The sequence below is a fragment of the Abramis brama genome (assembly GCF_963993115.1).
Source record: "Abramis brama genome assembly, chromosome: 24".
NCBI classification, from domain to species: Eukaryota; Metazoa; Chordata; class Actinopteri; order Cypriniformes; family Leuciscidae; genus Abramis; species Abramis brama.
The window spans coordinates 28,142,806-28,164,226 of record NC_139986.1 but is presented as its reverse complement, the minus strand read 5'-3'; the positions used below and the strand labels follow the sequence as shown (position 1 = coordinate 28,164,226).

Sequence of the window (21,421 nt, the reverse complement as noted above, 5' to 3'; positions counted from 1 at the left end):
TATAAAGTGCAAAGGAAACTACGAGCATGCAACGTTGTTACGTTGTAAATTGGTAAGTCACAAAATAAAAGTAAAATACCAATAAATCACGTTACTGGTACGTCATGTGTTAGCTGAGAAGGATTTGCATGCAGGGATGATTTTCATTCTATTCACCAGGAGCAGTTTCCATGTTTCATTAACAGTTCTTGTTAGTATTGTGTATCACCATGGTAACTGTCGTTTTAATATTAACCCCAAAATGCCACTTTATTTTCACTTTCTGTTATTTTTTATATTTTAAATGACTGTGGTGGCTCATACCAACATTGTATTAACAAAAGCTAGTTTGGGACTGCTATTTAATAGCTTTAGCATAGGCCTAATGTTTATTTCTTAGTAGTCTTTACTATTAGTCATATTCTTACAATTTATGTGTATGTTAAGTAAAGGGGGACAGTGTGTGTGTTCACAATTTTTAAGTAAACATGTATAATAATATGCCTATATATATATTCAATGTAAATTGTGATAATCGTAATTAATAAATCGCAATTACAATTTCAAGGGAATAATCGACAATTATGATTTTTGTCATAATCGTGCAGCCCTAGTAGTGCGGTAGGTGAAAATGAAAGTCCTTTATTCAAAGCACTTAAACCAGCATCAGATAAAAATCTACTGGATAGGTTAAGTAACATTTGTTTTATTCTTTCATAGTGAACTTTTCTAGCAAATACACAACTGTTAAAATTTCATAACATCTAAAAACTATCAACTTTGACTTGTGCACAAGTTAATAATCTACCCTGATAGTCTACATCAATCTACCCTATGTCTGATAGAGAGGAATTCATTTCTTCTATATATGACATCAAACTTTGAGCTGATTTGTTGTTTAGCAGAGTCCTTTATGGTACCTTTATCTCCAACATGAAGTGACCATTTCCATTAACATATATTCCTCTAAATCACATGGCCATAATAAGGGTGTTGCCCTCAGTATAAAAACACCTGTTGATCTATTTGTCTGCAAGTGTTTCAAGTCAGTTGAACAAGAAAGCTTCATTAAAACAGTAAGTAGAGCTATTTTAAATGTATTGTTTGATTACTGTCAAGACATTACACTTTATACACAATGATATATTGTGGAAATACCATCTCAAATGTATTATGTATGTTAACAGTTTGTTTAGCACTTCAGTGACATTGAGTAATGTACTGATAGCTTGGGAAATCTTAAATATGACAAGGGTCATTTACTAATACTCAAAACAAATAAATGTATACATAAGGTTCAGGTGAGATCTTTAACGTTCCCATAGAAATAACATTTCCTTCTAATCAAGCCATCTCCCTGTTTCTGTAAACAATGTCTTTTGTGGAAAAATAAATAATTACATTTTTATTTTATTTAGCAACACATTGCTTGGTAACCTCAAAAACTCCCCAATGCGAGGAACCAGACATGACAGATAACCACCAATCATCAAAAGGGTAAGACTACACTATTATGCACTGTAAAATGTTTGTGTCTGTTTTATTTATTTGATTGTTAGAGAATACATTGAAACATTATTTGAATATCAAAATCGATATATTAAATTTAATATTAACCATTAAATTCACCCTTTGTTTAACAAATAAATAAGGTAGCACACCAGCAATTATCTACAGAACCTGTAGGAATCTATAACTTCTTTCTGAATTGCTGTAGTTTAGTTACAATATAAACCTGGCTCCAGCACATGCCTAAATCCTGCGTGCTTGCATGTCTGGACTAAACTCTTTTGAACTTGAAGTTGTATTTTGAATCGGAAAACCGAATGTACTGTAAGAAAGTGCTTTTCTTATTTTCAAATATTATTTTTAGTGCTTAATCTCAGCTTCCATGTTCTGTTTGCAATAATCAGATTTCAAGTTTACAAATGTAAACTTCCAAATTATTTTTAACAAACATTTAATCTTATAGATGTTAGAGTTTGAAGTTAAAATTTTCTTAAGTCTACTTCATCCAGCACTGATTGTTCCCTTTCGAGGGAATTCACACTGCGTAGGAACATCACTTTGGGAAACGCCCCTCAGCGTAGCGCCTCTGAAGCATGAATGAAACTAAGCCAATCGTGATTGGTCTTGTGTCATGACGTAACATGTGACGGCATACATGGAAGCTACAAAGGGGACGCCGGCACACAACAGACTTTGCTTTTTGCTCTTCAGCAAGCACTCTGTGTTGTTGTCAGTCCTATTTGGTGTTGTCTCACATATCTATCTAAAAAAAAAAAGAATGGCGAGTGAACAATTCATGTTCAAAACAGTTCAAACAGTTCAAAAGGATGGCTGATGGCCATCCTGCAAGCTAAGAAGGCTACGGGAAAAAGGTCCTAGCTGTCGTAAGACGTCTCAGGGCTGCCAGAATTCGACAGAAACACTGGACATAATAACTGATAAAATATTCACACAGAAATGTTTCTCAGGTCTGTTGGAGCACTCATGGTATGCAAAGTGCATACAGGGTTAAACCTCTATCAGTATCTATATTGTTACTGGTGTGATTTTTCTTTTCTGTGGTTTGTCTAGCATGGATCCAGTGGGAGTGAATTCAATAGAGACTGCAGCTCTAGGGAGACCCTTCCAGCTGGGAATGCTGTATGACTGCAGGAGAGATGCTCTCGTACCAGGTGATAATGGGCTGTTACCCCAAATCTGTGAAGCACTGAAAGTTTTAGAGGCCCATGGGTAAAGAATGTAAAATTACTAATTTATTTATGGGTTTTAATAGAGAAAAATAATTTATTTGCAAAAATAATTTACTACAGACCTAAATAAAAATCTTTCTCAACATCCATAACTTTTCTCTGAGATCTGATATGATGGCAATGTTGGTTTAAAATTAGTTGAATTTATAGATATCTCTGCATTATGTTAGGCATTAATGGTTTGATCCACGGATGTTTCTCATACAGTATTTAGTGATGCACCTGCTCAGAGACTTTTATTTAAATGTATATCCAAATAATAAGGAAGTGTCAGTAAGGTGAAGAAACAAAAACTAGTGTGGTGTTGCTATGCTGTATGAAAGTAAAGGTCAGGGAGGGCAAACAGGCTGTTAAATTGCTGTCTAAAAATATATATAAAATGTTTAGACTTAGATTTTTTATTTAATGTTGTAAAATAACATTTGCCCCTCCATAAACAGGAATCAGAATTTGGAGTCAAGAGCAGATGCAGCAGAACATAAGCACTAAACCCCAAATTAATACAGATTTCACAGTCACAGCTTCAGACTCAATTGAAGAAAAAACTAGATTGCTGAATATTAATGGTAGTCTGAAACTGAGTCTTTTAGGAGGACTCCTCAATGTAAGTGGAGCTGCCAAGTTTCTCAAGGACACCAAGAAATCATTCAATCAACAGAGACTGACATTACATTATCATACCACCAGTAAGTTTGAAGAACTGATCATTAACCACTTTGCTGGAGACATGGCTCACTATGACAATGACGTTGCCACACATGTAGTGACCGCAGTGCTGTACGGAGCAGATGCCTGCTTTGTTTTTGATAGAGAAGTTTCATCTGATGAAGACAAGACAGTGATAGAAGGAGATGTAAAAGCTGTCTTGGAGAAGCTTAAAGGCATTTCAGCTGGAAACATTGATGCAAGTATGAAACTGAATGACAATCAGAAGACTGCTGCCCAAAAATTCAGCTGTACATTTTATGGCGACTTCCAGCTTCCATGTAACCCGACCACTTTTGAAGATGCTATGAAGGTTTTTGAAGATCTTCCGAAACTGCTGGGAGAAAAAAAAGAGTTTGCAGTTCCTCTGATAGTTTGGCTTTATCCTTTGGACAAACTTTTTTCAAAAATTGTAAAGTTTCAACATGAAATCGGCATAGGTTTAACCTCAGACGTTGAATCTGTAATTGAGAGTTTGAGTACGACTGAGATGAAATGCAGTGATCTTCTGACAGACACGCCAGCTTCGACATTTACTGCATTTCATGACAAAATCAATGACATGAAGAAAAACTGCTACCAGTGCAGATTGAGTCTCATCAAGAAACTCGGCTCTCTCTTACCAAAGATCCGTGGAAAATTCATAGAGGACACAGCATTGATCAATCTTCTAAAAGATCATCAGGAATCTCCATTTGAAAGAAGCGCTCTTGAACAATGGCTTAAAGAGAAAGAGGAAGAATCTGACATTATTAAAGCATTGCTCACACAACTGAATGACTCAAAAGCAATGGTAGAAAACAACCTTAATAAAGAATTAATGAATCTGAAAGTTAAACATTTGGTCAGCTACACTTTCACATCATTGAGCCGGACAGATGTTCTGCTTTCTAAACAAAAGATCTTCCTGAGTTCTTCAGCGAAAGGAAAAAATGAGGAGAAAAGCTCTGAATCTGAACACAAGACTTGGCTCGCGCCTGACATCCGAAACACTATGAGGAACAACCTGAGGGTATTTAAAAACTTGATTGATTTAAAAGATTGTACATCAGCCAAATTCATTGTTGCATCAAAAGAAATGGAAAATAATCCAGGTTCCTGCATTCTTCTGTATGAAAATGAATCTAATGAAGCCGTTTGCTTCAGTCCTCCATCAAAACCAGACTGTCCGATCATTGAAGATGTCAGATGTAGACAAGTGGTTCTGAAAGTGTCTCCACCGGGTCCTGATACAGAGGAGCACAAATTACTCTATAAAATGAAGGAAGAGAAAGACTGGAGATCTCAAACTGTGTCAAAGAACCAGAATGCAGTTACTCTGACTGATCTCAGACCAGATACTGAGTACAATATTAAATGTGCAGCGGTGGGAAAACTCGACTACACCGTAGAGAGTGATGTGACGCGTCTCACAGTCATAAACCAGGATCTCATCAAGGCTAAAGAGTCTGTGATCCAAAATCTCAGTTGGACTGAAAACAAGTGCAATTTACTTTTGGAAAACTCCAGGGAAACAACTTTTAGTGCACTTCATAAGAAAATACAAGATATGCTGCAAAACTGTCAAAAATACAGACAAGATTTCAGTGACCGAATTAAATCTGTGATCCAGTCAGTGAAAGCCTGTGAGAAAGAGTCTCGTGCTCTGATGGATCTTCTACAAGCTCATGATGAGTCTCCATTCAATGAAAAGAGTCTGAAAGAGTGGATAACAGTGAAAGAAAAAGAATTAAACACTGTTAATGAGTTTCTTCGGCAGTTAATGGACTTTGGAGCCGAAGTGAACAGAACCTTGGACTCGTATTTGTCTGATATTCAGGTGGAGAATGTGTTTTGCTACACTTTCAGTTCTCTTGAGCTGCCAGATGAGTTGCTTAATGAGCAAGAAAATTACATGAATCCTCAAATGATGAGAAATCCACACAAGAAACCTGATGTGGCGTCTCAATCATGGCTCACTGGAAGCATCAGGGAGAAAATGAGAGAAAATTTGAACATATTTAAAGAGCTGATGAAGTCATTTAGCAGTAAAAGCAATAAATTTATGGTTTCCATAAAAGAGCATGGAAAGCATCCAGGTTCCTGCATTCTTCTGTATGAAAATGAATCTAATGAAGCTGTTTGCTTCACTCCTCCATCAAAACCAGACTGTCCGATCATTGAAGATATCAGATGTAGACAAGTGGTCCTGAAAGTGTCTCCACCGGGTCCTGATACAGAGGAGCTCAAATTACTGTACAAAATGAAGGAAGAGAAAGACTGGAGATCTCAAACTGTGTCAAAGAACCAGGATACAGTTACTCTGACTGATCTCAGATCAGATACTGAGTACAATATTAAATGTGCAGCGGTGGGAAAACTCGACTACATCACTCAATCAGATTTCATCACAGTTATCACAAAGGTATGATGAACATTCATGAAATATCAGCTATAGAATTTATTTTTACATCATTAAACACTGTTATTCTAATCTTGAGGCCTTTTCACATGACTTGTACCCTCCAACACAATCATTGGTCAGATGTTCACATGAAAAGCTTTGCTGATAAAGAGCCCTATTTTAACGATCTGAAACGCAAGTATCAAGCGCGAAACGCAAGTAACTTTGTGGGCGGGTCTTGGGCGCTGTTGCTATTATACCGGCGGGATAAATATGGTGTTATTATTGTTGCTTTTGTGAATCTCTTTACATTTATTTGTGAATATTGCAACAATAATACCCCCATAGATAAATGACTCTTGCGCCCGACGCAAATCTAAAATGGGTTGGTCTGAAGTAGCTTCATTACTCATAGGTGTGGCTTGGGCGTAACGTGAAATAAACCAATCAGAGCGACATCTCACATTCCCTTTAAGAGCAGGCGCGCTTGTTCTATAGCGCATTCCTATTATAACGGCGGATTTGCCAGACGCGCCAGGAGCGGTTCACAGCCGAGGAGACCGACGTTCTCGTCAGGGCCGTAAAACACAGAGAAGTGACGTTGGGGATGGAGAAACACACCCAAATTAACTTCGGTTAAACAGGCGTATGATAATTTGGGTAAATGTGTAAGCTAGATGTATGCTTTTATAATAAACTATCTATCTATCTATCTATCTATCTATCTATCTATCTATCGTAATAATGTATGATTTGCAAAAATGAAAACTGCTGCTTCTGTGTAGATAAGAGAATCAAAGTGTATGCGCGTTGAGCACATCTACATTGATTATGGCCAAGCATGCGCCCTTAAAATAGCATCTGAATAACATGCGCAACGCGCCACTGACTTTAAACTATTTTTTTTCGGTAAGTGGCGGAATTGTTTTCTAAACCTGTAAAATAGCATGAGGGAACGTTTGCGCCGGAACACGCCGCCTCTTTGCACTGAACAGCCCCCGGGAGCGCAAGTGTATTTCTTAGTTAACCGACGTGCGTCTGTGGAGGGAAAAGTCCGCTGTGCGCGGGTGCAAAATAGGAATGATACATGCGTCGGTGTACTAAGTCAATTGCGCTGGGTGCAAGGTAGGGCCCAGAATCTCATTAAAGGGCAATTTTAGAACCAGGTAAACTAGCCTCACAGAAGACTGAATGTGGGATGCAAATTAACTAACAAATAATTTAATTACAAAAGTAAACAGAAAACATTACATCTATTCTAATCTGACATTTAGCATATGATGGGAAATGACAAATAATAAATGCTTACCTTTTCTTGGTTGAGTTAGTGTGAAAGGGCCTTTATTATACCAGGGATTTTTTATAATATATGATGATGATGATTTCAAAATATGACATTGTAGAACATTTATGCATGACCATCTTTATTGTAATTGTGTTTTTTGTGCTTTACATACAGAACAAAAATGATCTCATCAAGAAAAGCATCTTAATCAAAGATGGAAATCCTGCTCAATATCGTCTGCAAACAAAGACAGACAATATTGATCAATCTGAACCATATAGAAAAATGACCTTTGGAGAGAGAGACAAAAACAAACCCCATAAAACCATTCTGATGGTGGGAGAAACAGGAACAGGAAAAACAACCCTGATCAATACGATGATCAACTACATATTGGATGTTCAGAGAGAAGACAAGGTTTGGTTTGAGATCACAGATGATCAGAGTGACCGAACATCAGTTTACAGTCAGACCTCCATCATCACTGTTTATGGGTTTTATCCACAAGAGAGTCAAACTGATCTGACAATCATTGACACACCAGGATATGGAAACACACGTGGAGTTGATCTTGATAAACAGATCACTGAGAGTTTGCTTAGTTTAAGTGAATCTGCAGAAGGGATCAATGAAATAGACACAGTGTGTCTGGTGATTAAAGCAACACCGACTCGACTCTCTGACAGACAGATGTACATATTTGATGCTGTTCAGTCTTTATTTGGGAGAGATACTGCTGAAAACATTGTCTTGCTCTTCACACACTCAGATGGAGCTCCTCCTAAAAATGTCCTGACGGCTGTTAAAGAGGCTAAAGTCAAGTGTGCAGTGAATGATAAGAATCAGCCAGTGTTTTTCCTGTTTAATAACTGTCAGTCAGAAGCTGCTGATGAAGATGATGATGAAGATGATGAACAGAGGCTGAAACAATCATGGAATCGCAGTTATAAAGGAATGGCAGGATTGTTCAAGTTTCTTTACACAATACAACCAAAATCCGTGAAGATGACTCAAGGGGCCCTATCTTGACTTTGTACACCGACGCATGTTTCATTCCTATTTTGCACGCGCCGTGTAATATAGCCTATGTGCTCATAAATCTTGGGAACAAATTATTCATTCGTGGCCACGATATATAGGCTAGATAGAATATATATACCTAGGTCTATAACAAGTGAAATCAAGTCAAAATTATTTGTATTGCGCTCAATTCACATAGTTTTAAAGCACCTTTACAAAAGTCATAAAGGCCTATAAGCTTTAATATTGAGCAGTTTTAGGGCTGGTCGATATAAAGAAATATGTTGCTGATATAAATGATACAATGTTTGAGATTTTGCAATATTATATTTATTAATTTACCCAGCAGATAAGTCAGTGCCACTTTAAGTGATCAATGCATGACTGCATTAAATTACTAGCATTACAAGGAGAGATATTAGGCTGCTGATAGTAGACAATATTTACCGAATGTCATGCAGGGCTCCGTAATTTTACATCATTAATTTATGCTTCTTTATTCTTCCATTAGGATCGGTAAATAAAAAATTTAAAACTCTGTATTTTACACAAATGATGATAATTCACTGTATTTCAGTAAGACACTACGGAAGCCCTGAACCGCAAGGTGAAAAAAAAGAAAAGAAAACTTATTTAATCGTTATTTCAACATAATATGTCGTTATTTTGACATAATAACCCGTTATTTCCACATAATATCTCATTAGTATTAGCATGTGTAGCCTACAGATTAGCAGATGAGCCCAGAATACAAACATTGCGTTTAATTGCACATTAGGCTAAGCGTTTTCCTCCCATAGAAAAAACCTTATTATAAAGAAAAACCTTAATGTGGCTTAATAGGCTACTACAGTGATAAAGATCAAATGCTGTACACACACTGATAAAAATGATTTTGTGGAGAAGTAAATACTACAGAAAAAAACAATGTAATTTACAAGAATGAAAAAACAAACTAAGTAAATTCTATTTTAGTACTCAATTCAAGCGTGTAGAAATGAAAGTGTAAATATCAACATTATAAAATTAAGTAAAACTGCTCAACTTTTCTGATACTGGTCTAGTTCCCATCATACCCTGGGCATTGAATAATTAATTAGGTTGATTTTTCACTGTTTCCCAGCTGTATTTACACTGTTATCATTGCTTTTGATGTTAGGATTAGTAACTTGGCATTTTGTGACATTTGGAGTTCATTTTCTCCTCAAAATGACACATTCAAACACAAAAACGATCCATCAAATGTTACTGCCATTGTGTATTGTCTACCAAGTATTGAGGTCTCTTCTGATATATTGTATTAATTACTTAGATGTTTCTAATTAAAGCATATACTTAAAGCATAAAATAAAAGTGTGGTTTAATTCCATGTTATATTGTTTGAGTGAAATGTATTGCAAAGGAAACTTCAACAAAATAAATATTACTCAACCTTTTACTAGCCAAGTTAAAATAACTTATTTTCGTTGTTACTTTCACTTAACATAGTTAAGCAGAGTTTACTTAATTCCATGTGAAATTTACTTAAAAAATATTTCTGCAAAAACTTGCCAAAGAAAAATTAAGTAAATTTTAATTATTGTTTTTTTCAGTGCATCTTATTAATAAACCATACTATCCTACAGAAAAGCCGATGAGCCCAGAATATGAATGCAACACATTTAATTACACGTTAAAGGGATAGTTCACTTTGAAATTAAGGGCGCTTTCACACTAGCACTTTTGGTGCGCACCTGGGTTCGAATGACGTCAGAGTTCGGTTCGTTTGGATGATGTGAACGCTGTTTTCCGAACTCGGGTGCGCACCCGCGAACCGTACTCGAGTCCGCTTAAAAAGGTGGTCTGGGGTACGGTTCATATGAACTCGGGTACGGTTCGCTGCTGATATGAACACAATCGTACCAAATCACGGAAGTGAACCGCTATTGATGACATATAATGTGGTGCGTGCCTGCGTGCGTGAGTGAGTGTTTAACAACTGTAAAAGAGTCTATTACCTTGACGAAAAGCGGGATTGACGCACTGCAAGCAGAGAGATGATTTCTGCTTGCCTCCACAAAAATTGTCTTCGGCGGGCGGGCGGACATCCCGCTGTCTTTGGAACGGTTTTAATACTTTTGCGGCAGACAGACGCAAGTGTGTTTCTGTATATTTTCTTTGAAAACAAAACCAAAGGTTCAAAAAAAAGAATAACAAATGTGAAACGAGCAATTCTATCCATTTTGACGCCTTTTCATGGCGGTTACCAAGCAACACGAGTACGTGCCAACTGCAGCTTGATGACGCATGCGTACTGCGGTTCGGATACAAATAATATAATGTGAATTAGGGGTGGGACGATACAGGTACCTCACGATTCAATTCTGTGGCGATATGTGGTCCACGATATGATAATATCACGATTCGCGATATCTACGATATTCAATATATTGGAAGAAATTTCATCAACGATATATCACGATATATGTGACTGAAAAGAAAAAGAAGGAATAAGGAAATAAGGAAATTTTATGCATTTATTAATGCCAACATTTCCAACATTGTGCAAAGAAATATGCATTTGCATAATAACTCACTGCCTCCTGGTCTTAAATGTAAACACTGTACATCTAGACAGATAAAAGTGCATGAACATTACAAAACAACATGAACATTAACATGTGTAAACCATAATACTGAAACGTCAGTAGCGAACGAGGTGCATTTGCAGATTCGTAGTGTTGCTGTTATATTTTATCTTTGCAAAGCAGTTCTTGCAGATTGCATAGTCTTTATCCAGTGCCTTTCCGTCGACTGTCTCGTAAAACCCTTTAGAGTGGAAACTAGCGGGTGGGTCTTTGATTAGTTTTTAGCGCAATTTTCCACCGGACAAAATTGCGATTGTTAACTCATGATTTCTGTTCTGTCTGTGCGCACCAATCTTGTACTTCTATCTAACGTTACTCCTCAACCAGACCACCTAGAGACTTCAGGTTTTCGGCATTATGTTAAGGAAGGTCTAATCTCGGGAACGCACAAAAAAAATCCAGGAAAAGATTTACTATCTCTTAGTGTTGTGATCCCATGAGGGGAGAAAATTGCGCTAAAACACTCACCGAGTTTTTATTACTTGTTTATTGTTTTCCGCCATTCTTCTTGCTTCTCTTTTTTTCTGCAATTCTCTGTTGTTGTTAGTTAACTTGTGTTCTTCACCGGCCGCTGTTTGCGCCACTTTACCCCTATTTACTCGAACAGCGCCCCCCGCAAACAGAATGGTAGATATTGGGTAGTGACAGTGACACTGACAACGGGTAAATTAATCATTTTGTGTTGTAATAAAATATCGATATTGGGCGTTAGTGTATCGATTATTTATTGCGACAGAGAACACAACAATATATTGCAATATCGATTTTTTTTTCCCACCCCTAATGTGAACACAGTCCATCGGAGGCAGGGGGAGGGGGGAGCAATCGAACTCGGGTTCGGAACAGGCAATCGAACCAAGTGTGAAAGCACCCTAAATTTTGGTATGTTTTAGCTTACCTCAAGGGCATCCAAGATGTAGGCGTCTTTTTTTCCGCAATAGTTTCAATTTTGATATTTTTAGGTCAAACCGTTCTTGTCTGTCAGTCGTATAATGTAGGTCTATGGTCACTGTCTCAAAGGGCATGCACAGAGTCCAAATTAAAACAATTCCCCATCGTCCAAATTAAACAATTCCCCATCGTAAGTACACATTGATGGCCTAGGATACAAGTATACATCTATGCACCAGTCTGTGTACACGTCACACACCAGGATGCGCGCACGCCCTCAGATCACTTGGACATGGCTGTGTATAAGAGGTAAAAACGATATAAATACTGTTCGTTTTCTCACACAAACCGCTCGTTTCGTGTCTTAGGCTATCAATGTGTACTTACGATGGGGAATTGTTTTAATTTGGACTCTCTGCATGCTCTTTGAGACAGTGACCATAGACCTGCATTATACGACTGACAGACAAGAACGGTTTGACCTAAAAATATCAAAATTGAAACTACTGCGGAAAAAAGACACCTACATCTTGGATGCCTAAGCTAAAACATACCAAAATTTAATTTCAAAGTGAACTATCCCTTTAAGCGTTTTCCTCCCATAGAAACCCTTTAACCCTAAAACTCTTAATGTGTCTTTGTATGGGAGAATGGCATTGCGGTGCACAACAAATCCTTTAAATGGTACTCAATACAGAACAAAAATGAAAAATATAAGTAGCCAATAAAATAAACAAACTATTATATCATTAATTAGCCCACAAACAATATTCATTTAAAGCCTATATGAATGTAAAGAAAAACACCAGCTTTGGGCATTTATAGGCTAAGTGTTGTGTTTCAGCAGCCCTTTTCAAACTGGTGCAAGAAAATCCAACAGAATTTGATTTGTTAAACATGGAGGACTTATCCGTCTGGCATGGCATCAACAGTGGAAACAACTTAAAATACTCCATCATTTCTGGTCATACAGAAAAGAATAATACATCAGTCGCAACTACATTTATTTGTGTAATCTCACAACAACAAGAAAACGTGTTTTTGTAAAATAAGAGAAAACGAACAGGACGCGCTTTCATGGTCTTCGTGACATGGAGCGCGACTCAAAAATGTTACTGAAAAACAGCGTATAGACAAGCCTCACAGACATGAGAAATATAGCTATCTATATGGGCGTAGATTACGCGGGTACCCCTCCTTTTTATAAAATGTAAATTCGTCCCCTGCACTTTTTCATAGGGCAAGTGTGTTCAGATACAACAACTTATGCCAGTATGATACAACAATATCGTACATTAAAAAGTTGGATCTCTTTTACATAATAATAATTAAAAAAATAAAAATAAAATAAAAAACAATAATAAAATAAATTGAAATTAAAAAGGGAGGAAAACAAGAAAAAGGAAAACGAAAAATAATAAAAAAACTTATAAAATAAATAACTAATTAAATAAATAATAAACAAGCACAGGTCAATAAGGCTAGCTACACATTAAGAAGAGTTGGAAGTAATCATGCATACAAGAGAAGCAAATCATGATATGAGAGGGGGTAATTTAGGAAAAATAGTAAATGATTAAATGACTAATAATTTACTAGTAATAACATGTGAGTGAAAATAGGTTGAGACTCAAATTATATTATCTCTTTCTACCTCATTCATTATATTACTGAAATCAGAATTTGAAATAAAAGAAATAAAAGGTTTCCAAATAGTCTTAAAAAAAGACAATTTACCTTTCAAAATGTATGTAATCGACAAACAAAAGGACATATTATTGATCCACTGTACAATAGGTGGCTTTTCCACTTTCTTCCAATACATAGCTATTAAACGCTTTGCTTGAAGTATACACATGTCGATGAATCTACGAGTGCTTTTACAATGTACCAAATTGTCAGGAAAAATCCCCAAAATAAAAATTTCTGGTCTCATTGGGAGATTGACAGATACCATCTGAGAAATGAGTAAAATTACATCTTTCCAGAACTCCTGCACCTTAGGACAAAACCACATGCAGTGCAACAATGTGCCTTTATCAGTTGAGCATTTAATGCATGTGTTTGGAAAATTCTGATTAATTTTATTTAACCTAACTGGAGTAAATACGTTCTCTTACGAGAGGTCTCTCGTACTGCGTTTTTGTAAAAACGTTATGGGGAAAACCTCTTTTCCACGAGATACTGAAGCAAAAAATTATCCTTATAATTTTGAATCATTGCAAAGCGCGTTGCAGCAGCACGCGGCCATGGGCGAGACGGCTCGGTCGCTCATTGGCTGCTCTGCGGCAACTGCATTAGCCTATCGAGCGAGGCCTGAGGTGACGTCAGGCCAATGAGGGCGCTTCGTGCCCTCCGCGCCACTTCCCGCTGAAACGGGCGTGGCCTAGCCCTATAAAGGGAGCTCGAGAAGGCTGATTCTCTGATTTTTCATCTCTTCAGCGAAGCTCACGCATCGTTGGATCACGAGAGAAGCCACGCGCCGTCTGAGAAAGCACCTCAGCGGGACGAGCCACTTCCTGAAGCTGCTGGCCAACGCCGCCTTCGACCGCCGTTCCCGCTGCGCTATCCGGCGCCTATATCCTTTCAAAACTAAACTGTTCTTTGTGTGTGTGTGTGTGCTCGCTCTGCGACACACACTCGAAAAAGAGCTCGCGTCTTTCTAAAGATGCCTTCCTGCGGCTCGTGCCGAGCCCCACTCTGCGTCTCCTGCCTGAGTGAAGATCATGCAGCGCTCGCGCTCGCTGACGGCGGCTGCCCTCACTGCGAGCTTCTGCCGATGGTGACTCTGAGGACTCGCCTGGCAGTTTTCTCCGAGCCTGCACCTCCCGCTGTGTTGCCACGCCGTAAAAAAAGCCGCGTTCAGCGGATCCCGGAACCTTCTCCAGCCCGACCAAGCTCGCCGGTTCGCCCGCCTGCTTCACCGGCTTCCCCTGAATCACTTCCTGATGCACAGCGGCCGCTGTCCACCGCCGCTTCATTCGAGGAGGTTGATTCTAAAGCCGCGTCGGGGGAGGATGACACGTGCTCTCTGTTAGCCTCGGGCAGCGAAGATTGGGCGAGCTCTGTGGATCTCGCGCTTCCTGCTCGTAAACCTAACAAGAGAGCTAACATCGAGAGGGAACTGATGCGCGTACTGGTGCTGCCATCTAAAGCCTGCCGCACGACGTCAACACTGTTCGCGCGAATCTTCTCCGCCACTGGGCAGGCTGCGTCAGCACTACACACGATGGCCACGCTGCAGATTTTCCAGGGTGATCTCCGAAGAAAGCTGGACGAAATGGGACCTGACGCAATCTGCCTCTCGGACTTAAGAAGCGCTTCGGACCTCTCTCTCCGCGCTACTAAGTCTGCTGCACAGGCCATTGGACGGTGTATGGCTTCCGCCACTGTTGCTGAGAGACATCTATGGCTGACGCTCTCGGAGATGTCTGAGTCTGAGCGCACCGCGTTCCTCGACGCCCCGCTGTCTTCTGCCGGCCTCTTTGGATCCTCTGTCAATGAGTTTGTAGAGAGATTCGCCGAGGCTCAGAAAGCAGCACAAGCCTTCAAGCACTTCCTCCCGAAGCGCTCCAGTTCTGCAGCGGGTTGTGCAAAGCCGACTGCTCGGAGCTCTCAGCCACAGCCTCCGCCTCCTGCTGCTTCATCGCAATGCCGACAGGAACGCAGCTCGAGGCCCCGCTCTCGCTCGACCAACCGCCGCCCCGCTCCGCGTGGGCCACGGCCGAGGATTGCTGTGAAACCGGAAGCCCCGAAGACATCCTAGCACGCCTAGGAAAGCGCTGGTGTCTGAGTCCCGCTGCGGCCGAACTCTCACCCAAGCGCACCGCTGTTTCAGTTCCAGGAATTGTGACTGTCTCAGCGTATTCTGCAATGCGCAAGCCCGTACAGTTGCCCGCTTGCCTGCACACAAAAGCCGTTTTTATGGCTACCCAGATAAATCCTGTAAAGAGTGTATTTTCTGGTGTCCCGGCCACGCCCGATGGTGCTATAAATGTGCTATAAATGTAGAGCAGATGCCCACTATCTAGTGCCCATCCCTACACACAAGCACAGCCCTTCACACAGGGCTCGCGCTCATAAAATCGACTCAGGTCGATCGCGCACCCAACATAGCAAACGTGCAAACGTGCCCACTACCCAGTGCCCACAAACACTATGTTATGCATGTCACACGGTTTCTGTAAAAACGAAACCTGTGCGCGCTCGCTCTGCTCAGGCAGACAGCGCGTCCAAAGCAGTAAATGTGCCCGCTCCCCCGCGCCCACACTTACTCACAGACATTATGAGTCCTACGGGCAGGGCCATTTCTAGGCATAGGCAAACTATCATTTTGCTCTTAATGACAGGGGTTCGGATCCAAGGTCCGACCGTATTGTTTTCGTTTCGTTTCTTTTGTATTGTTCTGTCTTTTAAATTTCGGAAGACTACCCAATAGCTGACAACTGATCGAGTAGCAGGCGGTAGGCTACTTATTACAGAAATGACAGCTTGTATAAGGAGGTGTAGCAACTGTTTTAAGCCCGCTTACAGTGGCTGCTGTGTTCACGATATAGTCCATTTCGCTTTTTAAGACCATAAAGCTCTTTTAGCAGTTCCCAGAATAGTCCACGAAAGGAGGTAGAGCCTTCCTAAACTATTGAACTATTAAAACAAGAGATGACTCCAGCCCAAGCGAGGACGACCGCTGCTCTTGACCATCATACAAGACTGCAATATATTTCACATATAAATTATTTATTATCACGCTGCCATTGCCGTAAAATGGACATTAATATTGCTAACAGTGAATAATATATTTTGTACTAACTTAACGGTTCATTCTGATGTCATACAATATAACGATTATAAGATTATAATTTTTATTTTATTTTTTGGTAACACTAAATTATTCATTTTCTGTATCAGAATCAGAATTTCTGGCGTTATTTTTAAGGGACCATTGTGGAAAAGGGGGCTAGAGATGGGAAATGTAATTTGGCATTTTTTGCCACTATTAAAACAAGATGAAACATTGATTAAAATTAAGATACAAATCATACAAAACGAAATTCACTTTAAATAAAAATGCTGGGTTGTTTTAACCCAATGTTGGGTCAAATATGGACAAACCCAGCCGTTGGGTTACATTTTTAAAGTAACCAATGCAATTTGTCCATTTTTAAATTTCATTTTTGTCCATTTTTGATTTTGTCCACAATGCAATTTGTCCATTTTTAAACTGCATTTTTTAACCCAACGTTGAGTTAGTCCATATTTGACCCAACATTGGGTTAAAACAACCCAGCATTTTTTAGAGTCTTGGCAAAAAATGACGATTACATTTTCCATCTCTAGCCCCCTTTTCCACAATGGTCCCTTAAAAATAACGCCAGAAATTCTGATTCTGATACAGAAAATTCAGAAAATTAACGGAAAATTCGAATTTTCCTTAACCCTAAAACACAATACAATACAATGCTTCAGTAAAAAATACATGGGAAAACTGTAAGAAATATCTTCTCGTATTATAGCCTAATACATGCTATTTTTTTGGACTGTAAATAATAAAGAGTTGTGAGATGTCTGTATTTCCATAATGGCTAATGCTAATTATTGTATTACGTTTTTCTTTTAAATGTGTATTTAAAAAAAAAAAAAAAAATTGTAGCCTATTGTATTTTTCTAAAATAAAATCTTGGATTTAATTGTTTCAGTCAAACTTGGACTCAGCACTTTTGGAATTGCCTATTTACTGGAGTAATTAAAAACTTGTTTTTAAAAAAAGAGTAAAAAAAAAAGTGTTTTTTTTATTAGTCTTATTTAAATACCTTGAAGCAGCGGGATCTGCGGACGTCTCGTTCAAGCCATACAAAAATAAAAAAAAGTCTGGTCTGGTCATATAGTGATGTGGACCATCTCTGCAGTTCAGCACTCTATAGCCTAGTCGAGTCGCACCATGTTTATTTATACCACTTTATACAATACAGCATATTGCTTTAAAGCCACAAATATCATAACTTCCTAGAGGCTTGCTGTAATTGAGACATGCAAGACATTCATTAAAAGCAGAAAGACATATGCTGTTTCGGCCCCAAAGGCCGCGGAAACATGGTTCGTTTGTTACTCACTTTAATCCAAACCCGATGTTCTTGGTTTGCTCTTTTTTTATTAAATCCAGGCCATTTTTTGATGAAACGTTGAATAAAATTAAGATACAAATCATACAAAACGAAATTCTGTAATAAAGTCTGTCTACAAAACAAAACTTAATGAAGTGGTTAAAATCTTCATGTGTCCCGTCATATTGCGCATGGATGTAGGCTAGGCCTATAGCTCTTACTCATGCTATTCACTATTCATAATCAACAACATAAATGAAATAAAATAACAATAACCTATTATAATATTTAAACATAAATGTGAAACTGGCAAAGAGCGGATATTGAGAGGGGAGTCACGGTGAAAAGTAACTTGAAACTTGCCTTTTTAAATGGGAAGCGCGTTTTGGTTCACCCTCCGCCTATCAGGAAATTCATATGCTACACAAAACGAAACTTTGAAACATTATATTTATAAATGACTATCACTTGGAGAATAGCCGCCTTCGATGGTGAGTAGCCTACTGTACAGTGAATGTTTTTGTTACACATCAATAGGCTACAGAATAGGGCTGCACAATACTGAAGAAAAATGCGATAACTCATTAAATAATGCGATATTCGATATGCCATATGATAATCCTTAAAGTGTGTAACATAAATTATCTTTAAAATATATTTAAAATTATATAACCCATGTACGTGTTTCACATTCTTTTTGTGACAAGAAAACATCCCTACAACTTCTAAAAGAGACCATCAGTGTTTTACTGTAGCATAAGAAGTGTTATTTTAACATCAGTGTAAACCACGGGGTTTAGGGGTTCAAGTTATCCTACATTAGGGTTATTTAACAACAGAAACTGAATAATCAAATGTAAAAAAAAAAAAAACATTAGTTTCACTGTTTTAATTAAATATAGGCATACCGGCATACTGATTCTTATTAAAGCTACAACAGTTATTCAGCCAAGAGCGAGTGATTTTATCTTCGTCTTTGGCTCATGACCCCAAACATTGGGTTAAAACAAACAATACGGTCGGACCTTGGATCCGAACCCCTGTCATTAAGAGCAAAATGATACCCCTGCCTGTGCACGCAGGCCAATGCCCTATTGAACGTAGTAAGATTGCTGGGAAATCTAATGTATTTTACAGACATGAATGTAAACAGAGGCTAAAATCATACCCACATATGATAAAGGAAAAAGAAGGATACACGCGCCCAATGAAGAAATAAAAAATATGACACGATAAAAGTCCAAACACTAGTCCTAACAACGTTAGAAAAACAGAACCGATCATTCAGATCGACAATCTACTACATATGTCTGTCCATTTGCTTCATTAGATGGGCTGAACTTTGAAGAAAAGGGAGGGGCTGATTATAATATTATACAAAACGCCGCTTTTTACGCCGTCTTTGCCAGACAGAAGCGGCGCAAATTACGGCGTATTATGGATGGCCTACAGCGTCAGAAACGGCGTCATTGGCTGGATCAAAAAAACGCCGATAATGACGGCGATTTTGCTTTGCAAACGGCGTAATTTGCGGCGTTTGTACCAAAGAACGCCGTACTTTGCGGCGTCTTTTCGTCTTAAACGCCGTAAACACCGGCGTTTTGAGAATGAAAGGCGTTTCGTTAGTGGCGAAATTTGACCCATTTGGCGTTCCATATGGCCGTGACGTCTAACGTCTCATATCTTACGTCTGACGCCTGATTACTATGGGATTTTGGCCAGACGACTGGCGAGCGTATACACGTTAGTTCACCTCTCAGTTTGCTTCGCGATCGCCAAAAAGTGCACAAATCACACCTCATAATAAAGAGCCGATCGGAACGTCATACTGGAACAGCAGTGCCGCGATAGTTTCGGCGCCCAGTCTATTTTTAACGCGCCGCTTACGCTGAATTAAAGTGATATGCATTGATCATGGCCAAAATACACCGCAGTTTTACCCAAAAAGCGCATTGATGATATCTATTGTGTTTTAAACAGTCAATCAAATGACCAAAAGCAATTTAAAAAGAAAACAAATGTCCAAAAACAAACTTGTTGCCCGAACAATAAAAACAAAGATGAACCAAAAGTTATATAAATGAAATTATTAATAAAATAAGCTTCTTGACAAGTCTTTTCTCTTAAATGTATTTGAAAACGAAATAAAGCAATGCCAACTTATCCATTATAGATATACTCTGTCTGTACAAAACGATACTAGGTTACTTGCGTAACCACGGTTCTCTCTAGAAGAGGGAACGAGTATTTGCGTAAGCTAGCTTACGCTACGGGAAAAGTCATCTTTTCTCGAGATACTGAAGCCAAAAATTATCCTAATTTTTCATATATTGTCAACGCAGTGCAGCAGGCAGCACAGCAGAGCTAGAGCGGGCAATACTGCGCGCTCATTGGCTGCCGCGCGGCAACTGCTTAAGCCTACCAGTGAGCCCCGCGTGACGTCACGCCCAATGAGGGCGCGTCACAGCCCGCCAAAAGGGGCGGCGTCAGAGCGTATATAAGGAGGGCTCGGAGGCTGAAATCTCTGGTTTCTGTCGAATGAAGCGACATAGCTCGAGGCGTGAGCACGGCAGGGAACGCAAATACTCGTTCCCTCTTCTAGAGAGAACCGTGGTTACGCAAGTAACCTAGTATCGTTCTCTTACAAGAGGTTCTCTCGTATTTGCGTAAGCTAGCTTACGCTACGGGAACCCTATTGTCAACGCCGTGCGCGCCTTACATCCACATAACATTCCCGGAGCCCGGGAAGCATAAGTGGAAAAAACGGGTGGCCAGCGGGGCGGGCCAGCACACGTTCAGAAGCACTGATAGGGAAGAAAGAATGGCGCAGCCGGTCTAAAATATATCTGACATTCCCCAGTGTAGCTCAACCAGGAGAGCTAAATCGAGTGGCTAGCCTGTGCACACATGAACAGGGCATATACTCGACTAGACTGACAAAAGTTTAGCCTGCAAGGCGGGAACTTCCAGGTTATAGAACCTAACAAATGTAGAGGGGGAGGCCCAGCCTGCCGCCATACAAATGTCCTGAATGGAAATTCCTCTGGACCATGCCCACGACGAGGCCATGCCTCTGGTGGAATGAGCCCGTATGCCCAAGGGGCATTGCAGGTCTTTGGACGCATAGGCAGTAGCAATAGCGTCGACTATCCATCTGGATAACGTGTGTTTCGAGGCGGCGGAACCCTTGGTGCGCCCTCCGAACGAAACAAAGAGCTGCTCCGAAAGCCTGAAGGCGGCGGAGCGTGTGACGTAATGCCTTAGAGCCCTAACAGGGCAAAGAAGACTGCTGTCATCCCCACTGCCTGACGGCAGGGCAGACAGGGAAATAATTTGAGCTCTAAACGGAGTACCCAACACTTTGGGGACATAACCGTGCTTTGGTTTGAGAATGACTAAAGAGTCATTAGGACCAAACTCAAGACACGTAGCGCTCACTGACAGCGCGTGTAAGTCACCCACGCGTTTCACTGAAGCCAGGGCTAACAGAAAAACGGTTTTGAACGTCAGGTATTTCAACTCCGCCGAGTCTAGGGGTTCGAAGGGATGAGCTTTCAGGGCCTCTAGGACCAAAGACAAATCCCAAATGGGCACTGAAGGCGGCCGTGGAGGATTTATCCTCCTGGCCCCTCGTAGGAAGCGGGTAATGAGCTCATTTCTTCCCAGTGCGT

The 21,421-nt window shown here is 39.7% G+C and overlaps 1 protein-coding gene across 1 annotated transcript; it reads left to right on the top strand.

The window, feature by feature from the left end:
* Positions 1-676: 676 nt before the first annotated feature.
* Positions 677-9,475, top strand: LOC311075336 (uncharacterized protein). The gene is made up of 4 exons (XM_084102656.1): positions 677-1,476; positions 2,560-2,660; positions 3,179-5,847; positions 7,286-9,475. The coding sequence occupies exons 1-4, from the start codon at positions 1,448-1,450 to the stop codon at positions 8,138-8,140; spliced, it is 3,654 nt and encodes a 1,217-aa protein (XP_083958782.1). The 5' UTR covers positions 677-1,447; the 3' UTR covers positions 8,141-9,475.
* The last annotated feature ends 11,946 nt before the right edge of the window (positions 9,476-21,421 follow it).

What these genes read in the sequence shown, in the direction of transcription:
- LOC311075336 (XM_084102656.1), top strand. Translation starts at nt 1,448, where the DNA reads ATGACAGATAACCACCAATCATCAAAAGG. An exon ending in GAGAGATGCTCTCGTACCAG is followed by an intron (nt 2,661 to 3,178) that starts GTGATAATGGGC and finishes CTCCATAAACAG; the next exon opens with GAATCAGAATTTGGAGTCAA. An exon ending in TCATCACAGTTATCACAAAG is followed by an intron (nt 5,848 to 7,285) that starts GTATGATGAACA and finishes CTTTACATACAG; the next exon opens with AACAAAAATGATCTCATCAA.